Source organism: Salvelinus namaycush, chromosome 4, assembly GCF_016432855.1.
Source record: "Salvelinus namaycush isolate Seneca chromosome 4, SaNama_1.0, whole genome shotgun sequence".
NCBI lineage: Eukaryota > Metazoa > Chordata > Actinopteri > Salmoniformes > Salmonidae > Salvelinus > Salvelinus namaycush.
The window spans coordinates 84,449,921-84,467,671 of record NC_052310.1 but is presented as its reverse complement, the minus strand read 5'-3'; the positions used below and the strand labels follow the sequence as shown (position 1 = coordinate 84,467,671).

Below are 17,751 nucleotides of genomic sequence, written 5' to 3'. Positions count from 1 at the left end.
TAAAGCTTTCATTGAGCAAGTTTCAACTGCTATTGGGTTTCACAGGACCCACTTAGAAACGGTCTTTTAAGAAATGGAGGCAAAACGAATAAAAGATCCATATCTAAAAATAAAAACCCAGTGAGTGAAAAGGGAGAGACGGGATTCACAGGGGACCTGGTTTAAAGTACTCTGAAGATATCTGTTCATCTGTGAGCAGCAGCAATCAATAGGTGTATGAAGAGGTAGGAGGGGGGTACTCCTGAACCATTAGTGTGTGTGTGTGTCTCTCTGTGTGCGTGTGTGTGTGTGTGTGTGTGTGTGTGTGTGTGTGTGTGTGTGTGTGTGTGTGTGAGTCTCTATCTGTGTGTGTGTGTGTGTGTGTGTGTGTCTCTGTGTGTGTGTGTGTGTGTGTGTGTGTGTGTGTGTGTGTGTGTGTGTGTCTGTGTGTGTCTGGGGGGGAAATCGCTCTGCGCAGAACATTATTGATTTCAGATTAGCCTCATCTCTGTTGACATGTATGCAATACCAATTGTCCTTATCTACTAGATTGGCAGAGTATATAGGCCAACTGTTACCTCTTGAAGTAATGTACTGGAGTTATATTAGAATAGTATTATATAGTATTATATAGGCCGACTGTTACCTCTTGAAGTAATGTACTGGAGTTATATTAGAATAGTATTATATAGTATTATATAGGCCGACTGTTACCTCTTGAAGTAATGTACTGGAGTTATATTAGAATAGTATTATATAGTATTATATAGGCCAAACTCTTGACGTAATGTACTGGAGTTATATTAGAATAGTATTATATAGTAATATACTGGAGTTATATTAGAAAAGTATTATATAGTATTATATAGTAATGTACTGGAGTTATATTAGAATAGTATTATATAGTATTATATAGTAATGTACTGGAGTTATATTAGAATAGTATTATATAGTAATGTACTGGAGTTATATTAGAATAGTATTATATAGTATTATATAGTAATGTACTGGAGCTATATTAGAATAGTATTATATAGTATTATATAGTAATGTACTGGAGCTATATTAGAATAGTATTATATAGTATTATATAGTAATGTACTGGAGTTATATTAGAATAGTATTATATAGTAGTATATAGTAATGTACTGGAGTTATATTAGAGTAGTATTATATAGAATTATATAGTAATGTACTGGAGTTATATTAGAGTAGTATTATATAGTAATGTACTGGAGTTATATTAGAATAGTATTATATAGTATTATATAGTAATGTACTGGAGTTATATTAGAGTAGTATTATATAGTATTATATAGTAATGTACTGGAGTTATATTAGAATAGTATTATATAGTATTGTACTGGAGTTATATTAGAATAGTATTATATAGTATTATATAGTAATGTACTGGAGTTATATTAGAATAGTATTATATAGTATTATATAGGCCAACCTCTTCATGTAATGGAGTTATATTAGAATAGTATTATATAGTATTATATAGGCCAACCTCTTGAAGTAATGTACTGGAGTTATATTAGAATAGTATTATATAGTATTATTTAGGCCAACCTCTTGAAGTAATGTACTGGAGTTATATTAGAATAGTATTATATAGAACAAACACAAGCCTCAGTTTATTGTCCATCTATGTTTATGCATAGTATTTATTTACAATTAGCTGCAATTATATTCAAGTCCTAGTCTCCTTTCCTTTTCCATTTAAAAAAAAAGAATCTTTATTTAACTAGACAAGTCAGTTAAGAACAAATTCTTATTTTCAATGACGTCCTAGTGGGTTAACTGCCTTGTTCAGGGGCAGAATGACAGACTTTTACCTTGTCAGCTCAGGGATTCGATCCAGCAACCTTTTGGTTGTGATATAGTGATATATAGTGACCACTATGTACCTCTTTATTGCCCTGTTATGATATAGTGACACCTACGTACCTCTTTATTGCCCTGTTATGATATAGTGACCACTACGTACCTCTTATTGCCCTGTTATGATATAGTGAACACTACGTACCTCTTTATTGCCCTGTTATGATATAGTGAACACTACGTACCTCTTTATTGCCCTGTTATGATAAAGTGACACCTACGTACCTCTTTATTGCCCTGTTATAATATAGTGAACACTACGTACCTCTTTACTGCCCTGTTATAATATAGTGACACCTACGTACCTCTTTATTGCCCTGTTATGATATAGTGACACCTACGTACCTCTTTATTGCCCTGTTATGATATAGTGACACCTACGTACCTCTTTATTGCCCTGTTATAATATAGTGACACCTACGTACCTCTTTATTGCCCTGTTATGATATAGTGACACCTACGTACCTCTTTATTGCCCTGTTATGATATAGTGATACCTACGTACCTCTTTATTGCCCTGTTATAATATAGTGACACCTACGTACCTCTTTATTGCCCTGTTATGATATAGTGACACCTACGTACCTCTTTACTGCCCTGTTATGATATAGTGACACCTACGTACCTCTTTACTGCCCTGTTATAATATAGTGACACCTACGTACCTCTTTATTGCCCTGTTATGATATAGTGACACCTACGTACCTCTTTATTGCCCTGTTATAATATAGTGACACCTACGTACCTCTTTATTGCCCTGTTATGATATAGTGACACCTACGTACCTCTTTATTGCCCTGTTATAATATAGTGACACCTACGTACCTCTTTATTGCCCTGTTATAATATAGTGACACCTACGTACCTCTTTATTGCCCTGTTATGATATAGTGACACCTACGTACCTCTTTGATGCCCTGTTATAATATAGTGAACACTACGTACCTCTTTATTGCCCTGTTATGATATAGTGAACACTACGTACCTCTTTATTGCCCTGTTATGATATAGTGACCACTACGTACCTCTTTATTGCCCTGTTATGATATAGTGACACCTACGTACTTCTTTATTGCCCTGTTATGATATAGTGACCACTACGTACCTCTTTATTGCCCTGTTATGATATAGTGACACCTACGTACCTCTTTATTGCCCTGTTATGATATAGTGACACCTAGGTACCTCTTTATTGCCCTGTTATGATATAGTGAACACTACGTACCTCTTTATTGCCCTGTTATGATATAGTGAACACTACGTACCTCTTTATTGCCCTGTTATGATAAAGTGACACCTACGTACCTCTTTGCTGCCCTGTTATGATATAGTGAACACTACGTACCTCTTTATTGCCCTGTTATGATATAGTGACACCTACGTACCTCTTTATTGCCCTGTTATAATATAGTGAACACTACGTACCTCTTTACTGCCCTGTTATAATATAGTGACACCTACGTACCTCTTTATTGCCCTGTTATGATATAGTGACACCTACGTACCTCTTTATTGCCCTGTTATGATATAGTGACACCTACGTACCTCTTTATTGCCCTGTTATGATATAGTGACACCTACGTACCTCTTTATTGCCCTGTTATGATATAGTGACACCTACGTACCTCTTTATTGCCCTGTTATAATATAGTGACACCTACGTACCTCTTTATTGCCCTGTTATGATATAGTGACACCTACGTACCTCTTTATTGCCCTGTTATAATATAGTGACACCTACGTACCTCTTTACTGCCCTGTTATGATATAGTGAACACTACGTACCTCTTTACTGCCCTGTTATAATATAGTGACACCTACGTACCTCTTTATTGCCCTGTTATAATATAGTGACACCTACGTACCTCTTTACTGCCCTGTTATAATATAGTGACACCTACGTACCTCTTTATTGCCCTGTTATAATATAGTGACACCTACGTACCTCTTTATTGCCCTGTTATAATATAGTGACACCTACGTACCTCTTTATTGCCCTGTTATAATATAGTGACACCTACGTACCTCTTTATTGCCCTTCATGAACAGCATGACTGGACTCCTGTTGATGGTCGACTTCAACCTGGAGGTTATAAGGACAGTCCATAAGTCACACAATACAACGAGCCATCTTCAACGCGCGTGTGAGCGTGTGCGTGTGTATAAAGGTGTGTTTTACCTGTGCTACAGTGTGTGTGTGTGTATATAAAGGTGTGTTTTACCTGTGCTCCAGTGTGTGTGTGTATATAAAGGTGTGTTTTACCTGTGCTCCAGTGTGTGTGTGTATATAAAGGTGTGTTTTACCTGTGCTACAGTGTGTGTGTGTATATAAAGGTGTGTTTTACCTGTGCTCCAGTGTGCGTGTGTATATAAAGGTGTGTTTTACCTGTGCTCCAGTGTGTGTGTGTATATAAAGGTGTGTTTTACCTGTGCTCCAGTGTGTGTGTGTATATAAAGGTGTGTTTTACCTGTGCTAAAGTGTGTGTGTGTATATAAAGGTGTATTTTACCTGTGTTCCAGTGTGACAGCCTTGGGACAGGTATTCTGTAGCTCTCCAGATTCAGCTAGTTCCTACAACAGGTATCAACACTGAGATGGGTCACTGCAGAGGCCCTTTGTTCTACTGTACCTACACACTAACACACACACCTACAGTCTGAATCACACTAACACACACACACCTACAGTTTGTATCACACTAACACACACACCTAGTCTGAATTACACTAAAACACACACACCTACAGTCTGAATTACACTAACACACATACACTACCGTTCAAAAGTTTGTGGTCACTTAAACATGTCCTTGGTTTTGAAAGAAAAGCTATTTTTTTGTCCATTTAAAATAACATCAAATTGATCAGAAATACAGTGTAGACATTGTTAATGTTGTAAATGACTATTGTAGCTGGAAACGGCAGATTTTTTTATTGAATATCTACATAGGTGTACAGAGGCCCATTATCAGCAACCATCACTCCTGTGTTCCAATGGCACGTTGTGTTAGTTAATCCAAGTTTATTATTTTAAAAGGATAATCGATCATTAAAAAACCCTTTTGCAATTATGTTAGCACAGCTGAAAACTGTTGTCCTGATTAAAGAAGCAATAGAACTGGCCTTCTTTAGACTAGTTGAGTATCTGGAGCATCAGCATTTGTCGGTTCGATTACAGGCTCAAAATGACCAGAAACAAATTCTTTCTTCTGAAACTCATCAAGCTATTCAATGCGAGAAATTGCCAAGAAACTGAAGATCTCGTACAACGCTGTGTACTACTCCCTTCACAGGACAGCACAAACTGGCCCTAACCAGAATAGAAAGAGGAGTGGGAGGCCCCGGGGCACAACTGAGCAAGAGGACAAGTACATCAGAGTGTCTAGTTTGACGCCTCACAAGTCCTCAACTAGCAGCTTCATTAAATAGTACCCGCAAAACACCAGTCTCAACATCAACAGTGAAGAGGCGACTCCGGGATGCTGGCCTTCTAGGCAGAACGCCAGTCTCAACGTCAACAGTGAAGAGGCGACTCCGGGATGCTGGCCTTCTAGGCAGAACACCAGTCTCAACGTCAACAGTGAAGAGGCGACTCCGGGATGCTGGCCTTCTAGGCAGAACGCCAGTCTCAACGTCAACAGTGAAGAGGCGACTCCGGGATGCTGGCCTTCTAGGCAGAACGCCAGTCTCAACGTCAACAGTGAAGAGGCGACTCCGGGATGCTGGCCTTCTAGGCAGAACGCCAGTCTCAACGTCAACAGTGAAGAGGCGACTCCGGGATGCTGGCCTTCAAGGCAGAACGCCAGTCTCAACGTCAACAGTGAAGAGGCGACTCCGGGATGCTGGCCTTCTAGGCAGAACACCAGTCTCAACGTCAACAGTGAAGAGGCGACTCCGGGATGCTGGCCTTCTAGGCAGAACGCCAGTCTCAACGTCAACAGTGAAGAGGCGACTCCGGGATGCTGGCCTTCTAGGCAGAACGCCAGTCTCAACGTCAACAGTGAAGAGGTGACTCCGGGATGCTGGCCTTCTAGGCAGAACGCCAGTCTCAACGTCAACAGTGAAGAGGCGACTCCGGGATGCTGGCCTTCAAGGCAGAACGCCAGTCTCAACGTCAACAGTGAAGAGGCGACTCCGGGATGCTGGCCTTCTAGGCAGAACACCAGTCTCAACGTCAACAGTGAAGAGGCGACTCCGGGATGCTGGCCTTCTAGGCAGAACGCCAGTCTCAACGTCAACAGTGAAGAGGCGACTCCGGGATGCTGGCCTAATGTCTATAGACTCGTTACAACTTCAACTCGCTACAAGTGGTTTTGTCCGTCTGTGACCACAAGAAAGTGGTCTTGTCAATTCTACGAAATAGTTTTGTAATTTTTCCTGTGGAGCACTTTAAATCCACCTGAGACCATCACAGTGAGATGAAACTGTTATTGTTGCGTCCGCTGGAATCTCCCGTTTCATATGCGCCACTGCAAGCACAGCGACGAGGTTCACAGACACAGGAAATCCTTTCTTTGTCTGGATAGGCCAGAAAACGTCACGTGTCGCTCCCCATGCAAATGGCCGATTTCCTGTGTCTGTAAACCTCACAGCTGCACTTGTAATAGTGCATATGAAAAAAATATATATATATATATATATATATATATATATATATATACACAAAAAAGAAATTATTTATTTTATTTATTTATATAAAAATCGGGAAAACCAGCGCTTTTAGGGAGTGTAAAGTGATTGATGTTACGCCGTTCACAGAGCCCACTGTACTCAGTCCCCCCAATTTATTTTTTTATTTTTTTTATTTTTACAAATCGAATGATTCGCTTCGCCATTGCAGTAGTTGGGATTCTGTTCGATCGCGGTGAATCAAATGATTCGCTTCGCCATTTGCAGTAGTTGGGATTCGGTTTGATCGCGGTGAATCAAATCCTGGGAATTAAAATAATATTTTGTGAGTCGCGAACAGTAATAGGAAAACATTTTAGTAGCTTCCCTTTTTGGATTATGTTGCTGTAGAACTTGTTTGGTAGATACATCAGGTTGATCATGTATTTAAATGGGACACTGCAACTTCATAGCTGCTAGTCAGCCTGCAGTGAACACATCTAAAGGGTAAGAAAAATATGACTCAAGAAGTACACTTCCTGAAGACAATGTGATTTGATTTGTGCTTTTGCGTCAGCTATCTAAATATATTTACATGCTAGATTGTGTTAAATGTAGAATTCAAGCTGAATAGAAGCTGAAGCAGATCAATACAGTAAAGATGGGGGTCTGATTACTTTAATAGAATTCTATACATAGAACATCCATTATGAAGAATGACAGAAGTTCATTAGGAGGGTATCCTGACCAGGGCTCAAAACCCTGGTCACGGTCATTCTAAAACCATTACACCAAAAGGCTCAAATCTCTTGGTGAGGTCTCTAGGTGTTATACCAAGGTTATTTAGTATTTTTACAAGGGTTCAATTTTTTATTTTATTGTTGTCCACGTTTGTTTTGTTTTTGGCTCGCCTCACTTCTCTGGAAAATAAAAATGTGTAGGGCTAAATGTGTGTTTAACATTACTCACCTTGACAATGTCCAGTCCCCCTACGAGTTCTCCGTTAATGTAAACCTGAGGGTAGGTGGGCCAGTTGGAGAAGGTCTTCAGCCCCCCTCTCACTTCCTCGTCTGACAGGATGTCAAAACTGCTGAACTGGATAGCGTGGTCCTTGAAAAGCGCCACAATCTGACGGCTGAAACCTGGGTGATGAGGAGAACACAGTGTGTTTGTAAACCTGGTATAAGACAGGTACACGGCTGTTATGCTGGATAGCGTGGTCCTTGAAAAGCGCCACAATCTGACGGCTGAAACCTGGGTGATGAGGAGAACACAGTGTGTTTGTAAACCTGGTATAAGACAGGTACACGGCTGTTATGCTAGATAGCATGGTACTGAAATAGAACTACAATCTGAAGGCTGAAACACTGAGGAGAAATCAACGAGTTGTTAGTTACATGTTATTGTATGTTAACAGGAACAACAGAGTCAGGATATTAATCAGGTTAGTTACATGTTATTGTATGTTAACAGGAACAACAGAGTCAGGATATTAATCAGGTTAGTTACATGTTATTGTATGTTAACAGGAACAACAGAGTCAGGATATTAATCTGGATGTTAGTTACATGTTATTGTATGTTAACAGGAACATCAGAGTCAGGATATTAATCAGGTTAGTTAAATGTTATTGTATGTTAACAGGAACAACAGAGTCAGGATATTAATCAGGTTAGTTACATGTTATTGTATGTTAACAGGAACAACAGAGTCAGGATATTAATCAGGTTAGTTACATGTTATTGTATGTTAACAGGAACAACAGAGTCAGGATATTAATCAGGATGTTAGTTACATGTTATTGTATGTTAACAGGAACAACAGAGTCAGGATATTAATCAGGTTAGTTACATGTTATTGTATGTTAACAGGAACAACAGAGTCAGGATATTAATCTGGATGTTAGTTACATGTTATTGTATGTTAACAGGAACAACAGAGTCAGGATATTAATCAGGTTAGTTACATGTTATTGTATGTTAACAGGAACAACAGAGTCAGGATATTAATCTGGATGTTAGTTACATGTTATTGTATGTTTACAGGAACAACAGAGTCAGGATATTAATCTGGATGTTAGTTACATGTTATTGTATGTTAACAGGAACAACAGAGTCAGGATATTAATCAGGTTAGTTACATGTTATTGTATGTTAACAGGAACAACAGAGTCAGGATATTAATCAGGTTAGTTACATGTTATTGTATGTTAACAGGAACAACAGAGTCAGGATATTAATCAGGTTAGTTACATGTTATTGTATGTTAACAGGAACAACAGAGTCAGGATATTAATCAGGTTAGTTACATGTTATTGTATGTTAACAGGAACAACAGAGTCAGGATATTAATCAGGTTAGTTACATGTTATTGTATGTTAACAGGAACAACAGAGTCAGGATATTAATCAGGTTAGTTACATGTTATTGTATGTTAACAGGAACAACAGAGTCAGGATATTAATCAGGTTAGTTACATGTTATTGTATGTTAACAGGAACATCAGAGTCAGGATATTAATCTGGATGTTAGTTACATGTTATTGTATGTTAACAGGAACATCAGAGTCAGGATATTAATCAGGTTAGTTACATGTTATTGTATGTTAACAGGAACAACAGAGTCAGGATATTAATCTGGATGTTAGTTACATGTTATTGTATGTTAACAGGAACATCAGAGTCAGGATATTAATCAGGTTAGTTAAATGTTATTGTATGTTAACAGGAACAACAGAGTCAGGATATTAATCAGGATGTTAGTTACATGTTATTGTATGTTAACAGGAACAACAGAGTCAGGATATTAATCAGGTTAGTTACATGTTATTGTATGTTAACAGGAACAACAGAGTCAGGATATTAATCAGGATGTTAGTTACATGTTATTGTATGTTAACAGGAACAACAGAGTCAGGATATTAATCAGGTTAGTTACATGTTATTGTATGTTAACAGGAACAACAGAGTCAGGATATTAATCTGGATGTTAGTTACATGTTATTGTATGTTAACAGGAACAACAGAGTCAGGATATTAATCAGGTTAGTTACATGTTATTGTATGTTAACAGGAACAACAGAGTCAGGATATTAATCTGGATGTTAGTTACATGTTATTGTATGTTTACAGGAACAACAGAGTCAGGATATTAATCTGGATGTTAGTTACATGTTATTGTATGTTAACAGGAACAACAGAGTCAGGATATTAATCAGGTTAGTTACATGTTATTGTATGTTAACAGGAACAACAGAGTCAGGATATTAATCAGGTTAGTTACATGTTATTGTATGTTAACAGGAACAACAGAGTCAGGATATTAATCAGGTTAGTTACATGTTATTGTATGTTAACAGGAACAACAGAGTCAGGATATTAATCAGGTTAGTTACATGTTATTGTATGTTAACAGGAACAACAGAGTCAGGATATTAATCAGGTTAGTTACATGTTATTGTATGTTAACAGGAACAACAGAGTCAGGATATTAATCAGGTTAGTTACATGTTATTGTATGTTAACAGGAACAACAGAGTCAGGATATTAATCAGGTTAGTTACATGTTATTGTATGTTAACAGGAACATCAGAGTCAGGATATTAATCTGGATGTTAGTTACATGTTATTGTATGTTAACAGGAACATCAGAGTCAGGATATTAATCAGGTTAGTTACATGTTATTGTATGTTAACAGGAACAACAGAGTCAGGATATTAATCAGGTTAGTTACATGTTATTGTATGTTTACAGGAACAACAGAGTCAGGATATTAATCAGGTTAGTTACATGTTATTGTATGTTAACAGGAACAACAGAGTCAGGATATTAATCAGGATGTTAGTTACATGTTATTGTATGTTAACAGGAACAACAGAGTCAGGATATTAATCAGGTTAGTTACATGTTATTGTATGTTAACAGGAACAACAGAGTCAGGATATTAATCTGGATGTTAGTTACATGTTATTGTATGTTAACAGGAACAACAGAGTCAGGATATTAATCAGGTTAGTTACATGTTATTGTATGTTAACAGGAACAACAGAGTCAGGATATTAATCAGGTTAGTTACATGTTATTGTATGTTAACAGGAACATCAGAGTCAGGATATTAATCAGGTTAGTTACATGTTATTGTATGTTAACAGGAACATCAGAGTCAGGATATTAATCAGGTTAGTTACATGTTATTGTATGTTAACAGGAACAACAGAGTCAGGATATTAATCAGGTTAGTTACATGTTATTGTATGTTAACAGGAACATCAGTCAGGATATTAATCAGGTTAGTTACATGTTATTGTATGTTAAGAGGAACATCAGAGTCAGGATATTAATCAGGTTAGTTACATGTTATTGTATGTTAACAGGAACAACAGAGTCAGGATATTAATCAGGTTAGTTACATGTTATTGTATGTTAACAGGAACAACAGAGTCAGGATATTAATCAGGTTAGTTACATGTTATTGTATGTTAACAGGAACAACAGAGTCAGGATATTAATCAGGTTAGTTACATGTTATTGTATGTTAACAGGAACAACAGAGTCAGGATATTAATCTGGTTAGTTACATGTTATTGTATGTTAACAGGAACAACAGAGTCAGGATATTAATCTGGATGTTAGTTACATGTTATTGTATGTTAACAGGAACAGAGTCAGGATATTAATCTGGTTAGTTACATGTTATTGTATGTTAACAGGAACAACAGAGTCAGGATATTAATCTGGATGTTAGTTACATGTTATTGTATGTTAACAGGAACAACAGAGTCAGGATATTAAATCAGGACATAATTGCAGATGAGTTTGGTCAGCAGCATGTTTGTTACCCTCATATTATAGGGGTCATTTGGAAACAAATGAACAAGACATGAAGTTAAAAGGTCAAATAAAGATGGTCCCAAACCCTAGCCTGGTATCATCACATTCATTTTAAGTAATACGTGTAACACTGATAAAAGTGTATATATATATATTCATTTTTATTTGAACAGTGTTACACATATTACTTAAAATGATTGTCATATACACACACACACACACACACACACACACACACACACACACACACACACACACACACACACACACACACACACACACACACACCTTTCGGAAAGTATTCAGACCCCTTGACTTTTTCCACATTTTGTTACAGCCTTATTCTAAAATGGATGTAAAAAAAAATCCTCAATCTACACACAATACCTCATAATCACAAAGCGAAAACAAGTTTTTTGATTTTGCAAATGTAATAAAATTAATGTAAAAAAATACATTATTTACATAAGTATTCACCCTTTGCTATGAGACTCGAAATTGAGCTCAGGTGCATCCTGTTTCCATTGATCATCCTTGAGATGTTTCTACAACTTGATTGGAATCCACCTGTGATCAATTCAATTGATTGGACATGATTTGGAAAGGCACGTACCTGTCTATATAAGGAGGACCCACAGTTGACAGTGCATGTCAGAGCAAAAACCAATCCATGAGGTTGAAGGAATTGTCTGTAGAGCTCCGAGACAGGATTGTGTCGAGGCACAGATCTGGGGAAGGGTACCAAAACATTTCTGCAGCATTGAAGGTACCAAGAACACAGCGGCCTCCATCATTCTTAAATGGAAGAAGTTTGGAACCACCAACACTCTTCCTAGAGCTGGCCGCCCGGGTCAAACTGAGCAATCGGGGGAGAAGGGCCTTGGTCAGGGAGGTGACCAAGAACCCAATGGTCAATCTGACAGAGCTCCTCTGTGGAGATGGGAGAACCTTCCAGAAGGACAACTATCTCTACAGCACTCCACCAATCAGGCCTTTATTGTAGAGTGACCAGACTAAAGCCACTCCTCAGTAAAAGGCACATGACAGCCCGCTTGGAATTTGCCAAAAGGCATCTAAAGACTCTCAGACCATGAGAAACAAGATTCTCTGGTCTGATGAAACCAAGATTGAACTCTTTGGCCTGAAAGCCAAGCACCACGTCTGGAAGAAACCTGGCACCATCCCTACGGTAAAGCATGGTGGTGGCAGCATCATGCTTTGGGGATGTTTTTCAGCGGCAGGGACTGGGAGACTAGTCAGGATTGAGGGAAAGATGACAGGAGCAAAGTACAGAGAGATCCTTCATAAAAACCTGCTCCAGAGCGCTCAGGACCTCAGATTGGGGCGAAGGTTCACCTTCCAACAGGACAACGACCCTAAGCACACAGCCAAGACAACACAGAAGTAGCTTCGGGACAAGTTTTTGAATGTTCTTGAGTGACCCAGCAAGAGCCCGGACTTGAACCCGATCGAACATCTCTGGAGAGACCTGAATGTAGCTGTGCAGCGACGCTCCCCATACAACCTGACAGAGCTTGAGAGGATCTGCAGAGAGAATTGGATAAACTCCCCAAATACAGGTGTGCCAAGCTTGTAGCGTCATACCAAATAAGACTTGAGGATGTAATTGCTGCCAAAAGTGCTTCAACAAAGTACTGAGTAAAGGGTCTGAATACTTATGTAAATGTGATCAGTGTTTTTGTTTAATAAATTAGCAAAAAAAAAAGAGAGGAGCGCGAGAGATCAAGAAAGAAAGAGGGGAGAGCGAGTGAAAGACAGCAAGAGAGCGGAGAAAGAGAGGGAGAGAGGAGAAAGAGAGGGAGAGAGGAGAAAGAGGGAGAGAGAGCGAGTGAAAGACAGCAAGAGAGCGAGTGAAAGACAGCAAGAGAGAGGAGAAAGAGAGGGAGAGAGGAGAAAGAGAGGGAGAGAGGAGAAAGAGGGAGAGAGAGCGAGTGAAAGACAGCAAGAGAGCGAGTGAAAGACAGCAAGAGAGAGGAGAAAGAGAGGGAGAGAGGAGAAAGAGAGGGAGAGAGGAGAAAGAGGGAGAGAGAGCGAGTGAAAGACAGCAAGAGAGCGAGTGAAAGACAGCAAGAGAGAGGAGAAAGAGAGGGAGAGAGGAGAAAGAGAGGGAGAGAGGAGAAAGAGGGAGAGAGAGCGAGTGAAAGACAGCAAGAGAGCGAGTGAAAGACAGCAAGAGAGAGGAGAAAGAGAGGGAGAGAGGAGAAAGAGAGGGAGAGAGGAGAAAGAGGGAGAGAGAGCGAGTGAAAGACAGCAAGAGAGCGAGTGAAAGACAGCAAGAGAGAGGAGAAAGAGAGGGAGAGAGGAGAAAGAGAGGGAGAGAGGAGAAAGAGGGAGAGGGGGAGAAAGAAAGGGAGAAAGAGGGAGAGAGGAGAAAGAGAGGGAGAGAGAGAGAGCGAGTGAAAGACAGCGAGAGAGAGGGAGAGAGGAGAAAGAGGGAGAGGGGGAGAGAGGAGAAAGAGAGGAGAAAGAGGGAGAGAGGAGAAAGAGAGGGAGAGGAGAGCGAGAGGAGAAAGAGGGAGAGAGGAGAAAGAGAGGGAGAGGAGAGCGAGAGGAGAAAGAGGGAGAGAGGGGGAGAGAGGAGAAAGAGAGGGAGAAAGAGGGAGAGAGGAGAAAGAGAGGGAGAGGAGAGCGAGAGGAGAAAGAGGGAGAGAGGAGAAAGAGGGAGAGGGGGAGAGAGGAGAAAGAGAGGGAGAAAGAGGGAGAGAGGAGAAAGAGAGGGAGAGAGAGAGGAGAGCGAGCGATCATAAAAGAAAGTGAGAGGCAGAGAAAAAGAGAAGGAAACAGAGAGGGAACAGGAGTGGGAGGAGGGGAGGGGTGATATGTTGCCTGCATGTAGAGCCTGCAGTGAAACTCTCATTCTGATACTTCATTCATTCATGGGGGAATTCATTATAAAACAGCTAGAGGCCCCTAACTAATGGTTATTCAGCTACATGCCACTATATTAACTTGTTTCTACTACACCAGGCCCAGCTGCTTTCTCTGGCTAGAGGCTCTCTATCCTAGACCCAGACACGCACGATTGATTGGCGAGAGGTTGTTCCCCCTCTCTCCTTCTCCTAAAGGGTCAGGGGGATCGCGCTCCGCAGACAGACGATACAGCTCCAGGAAAAAGGGAACATAAAATGCTGATTTCTTATTTCAAGGAAAGTTAGGTTATTATGCACACACACACACACAGACACACACAAAGAGCGTGTAATGTGTTAGGAACATGTGTTTTACATGGTGTATGAGTGTGTAACCTTTAAATTCAGGTTTAGAGGGCTTCTTTAAAGAAGTAGCGAGGTCGTAGTCACAGCATCGCGCGGCTTGGTGGGGATTCAACTAGAGTTCAAACACTACGACTTGGCTTCTTTACAGATTAAAAATATTTACAGATACATTTCAGGATGAGGTGAAAAGTGACACGTGTGGGTTTAGATTTTAAACTAAACTAAAATGTAACGTTAGACGTTTGGCAAACTGCCTTGAACCTAATACTGATACTTATAATCAGCGGCGTGGTTAGAGTGGAACCTCAACCCTGTACAGTGTAATGTCCTCCTCCACCACCAGGCCTGCCTCTCCTCCTCCACCACCACCAGGCCTGCCTCTCCTCCTCCACCACCACCAGGCCTGCCTCTCCTCCTCCACCACCACCAGGCCTGCCTCTCCTCCTCCACCACCACCAGGCCTGCCTCTCCTCCTCCACCACCACCAGGCCTGCCTCTCCTCCTCCACCACCACCAGGCCTGCCTCTCCTCCTCCACCACCACCAGGCCTGCCTCTCCTCCTCCTCCACCACCAGGCCTGCCTCTCCTCCTCCTCCACCACCACCAGGCCTGCCTCTCCTACTCCACCACCAGGCCTGCCTCTCCTACTCCACCACCACCAGGCCTGCCTCTCCTCCTCCTCCTCCACCACCAGGCCTGCCTCTCCTACTCCACCACCAGGCCTGCCTCTCCTACTCCACCACCACCAGGCCTGCCTCTCCTCCTCCTCCACCACCACCAGGCCTGCCTCTCCTCCTCCTCCACCACCACCAGGCCTGCCTCTCCTCCTCCTCCACCACCACCAGGCCTGCCTCTCCTCCTCCTCCACCACCACCAGGCCTGCCTCTCCTCCTCCTCCACCACCACCAGGCCTGCCTCTCCTCCTCCTCCACCACCACCAGGCCTGCCTCTCCTCCTCCTCCACCACCACCAGGCCTGCCTCTCCTCCTCCTCCACCACCACCAGGCCTGCCTCTCCTCCTCCTCCACCACCACCAGGCCTGCCTCTCCTCCTCCTCCACCACCACCAGGCCTGCCTCTCCTCCTCCACCACCACCACCAGGCCTGCCTCTCCTCCTCCACCACCACCACCAGGCCTGCCTCTCCTCCTCCACCACCACCACCAGGCCTGCCTCTCCTCCTCCACCACCACCACCAGGCCTGCCTCTCCTCCTCCACCACCACCACCAGGCCTGCCTCTCCTCCTCCACCACCACCACCAGGCCTGCCTCTCCTCCTCCACCACCACCACCAGGCCTGCCTCTCCTCCTCCACCACCACCACCAGGCCTGCCTCTCCTCCTCCACCACCACCACCAGGCCTGCCTCTCCTCCTCCACCACCACCACCAGGCCTGCCTCTCCTCCTCCACCACCACCACCAGGCCTGCCTCTCCTCCTCCACCACCACCAGGCCTGCCTCTCCTGCTCCACCACCACCACCAGGCCTGCCTCTACTACTCCACCACCACCAGGCCTACCTCTCCTACTCCACCACCACCAGGCCTACCTCTCCTACTCCACCACCACCAGGCCTGCCTCTCCTACTCCACCACCACCAGGCCTACCTCTCCTACTCCACCACCACCAGGCCTACCTCTCCTCCTCCACCACCACCAGGCCTACCTCTCCTCCTCCACCACCACCAGGCCTGCCTCTCCTCCTCCACCACCACCAGGCCTGCCTCTCCTCCTCCACCACCACCAGGCCTGCCTCTCCTCCTCCACCACCACCAGGCCTGCCTCTCCTCCTCCACCACCAGGCCTGCCTCTCCTCCTCCACCACCACCAGGCCTGCCTCTCCTCCTCCACCACCACCAGGCCTGCCTCTCCTCCTCCTCCACCACCACCAGGCCTGCCTCTCCTCCTCCTCCACCACCACCAGGCCTGCCTCTCCTCCTCCTCCACCACCACCAGGCCTGCCTCTCCTCCTCCTCCACCACCACCAGGCCTGCCTCTCCTCCTCCTCCACCACCACCAGGCCTGCCTCTCCTCCTCCTCCACCACCACCAGGCCTGCCTCTCCTCCTCCACCACCACCAGGCCTGCCTCTCCTCCTCCACCACCACCAGGCCTACCTCTCCTCCTCCACCACCACCAGGCCTACCTCTCCTCCTCCACCACCACCAGGCCTACCTCTCCTCCTCCACCACCAGGCCTGCATCTCCTTCTCCTCCTCCACCACCACCAGGCCTGCCTCTCCTCCTCCACCACCACCAGGCCTGCCTCTCCTCCTCCACCACCACCAGGCCTGCCTCTCCTCCTCCTCCACCACCACCAGGCCTGCCTCTCCTCCTCCTCCACCACCACCAGGCCTGCCTCTCCTCCTCCACCACCACCAGGCCTGCCTCTCCTCCTCCACCACCACCAGGCCTACCTCTCCTCCTCCACCACCACCAGGCCTACCTCTCCTCCTCCACCACCACCAGGCCTACCTCTCCTCCTCCACCACCACCAGGCCTGCCTCTCCTCCTCCACCACCACCACCAGGCCTACCTCTCCTCCTCCTCCTCCACCACCAACCCCCCTCTGTCTTTCTCTAATTACCAGGCCTGGCCCCTATGTGTTTTCCACAGCGGGAGCCTGTTCATGAAGACCACACACACACACACACTCTCTCTCTCTCTTTACCGCAGCGGGGTTCCTGGGGGGATCCCTTCATGAAGAGCATGCAGGGTGCTGCGTTGATCAGTCTCTTCAGACGCTCATTAAGGTCCTCTTTAGGGGGCTCCGGCCCTGGCCCGCCCAGCCCCCCCGAGCTGACCGACAGCCTCTGGACCTTATTGGTCAGCTCTGGGGCATGAGCTCCGTCCAGCCTGTCAATCTTCTGGCCACCCTGAGACCCACCAGAGGATGGGGGAGAAAGAAAAATAACATTAATATTTTAACGCAATGGTTTTTCTTTTTGTTTGTATTATTCCAGAGGAGGAGGGTTGAGAGAGAGAGATCAAGAAAGAGAGAGAGGCCGAGAAAAAGAGAGCGAGAAAGAGAAAAAAAGAGAGACAGAGAGAGATTGAGATTCAAGGACAGGAGTCCTCTCCCAGTTGAATGTTTGGCATGTTAAATCATCAGTGAAGGCCTGACAGAAGGCCTGATAGTACTAACTGTGGAGAAGCTCTAAACTAGGTTATATTCTCCTATTGATCCTGACATCCAGTGTGTGTTACCTCTCCTAACAG

At 43.4% G+C, this 17,751-nt stretch overlaps 1 protein-coding gene across 2 annotated transcripts in view; it reads right to left on the bottom strand.

Annotated features, from left to right (window-relative positions):
• glrx3 (glutaredoxin 3) overlaps nucleotides 1-17,751 on the bottom strand; it is a 40,748-nt gene that overhangs the window by 10,778 nt on the left and 12,219 nt on the right. For both annotated transcript variants that reach the window (XM_038992456.1, XM_038992457.1), the window contains 4 exons: nucleotides 17,204-17,408; nucleotides 7,443-7,615; nucleotides 4,376-4,437; nucleotides 3,892-3,949 (listed from right to left, as the gene is read on the bottom strand). In XM_038992456.1, the coding sequence (XP_038848384.1) occupies nucleotides 3,892-3,949; nucleotides 4,376-4,437; nucleotides 7,443-7,615; nucleotides 17,204-17,408 (498 nt within the window). The remainder of the gene's footprint in view (nucleotides 1-3,891; nucleotides 3,950-4,375; nucleotides 4,438-7,442; nucleotides 7,616-17,203; nucleotides 17,409-17,751) is intronic.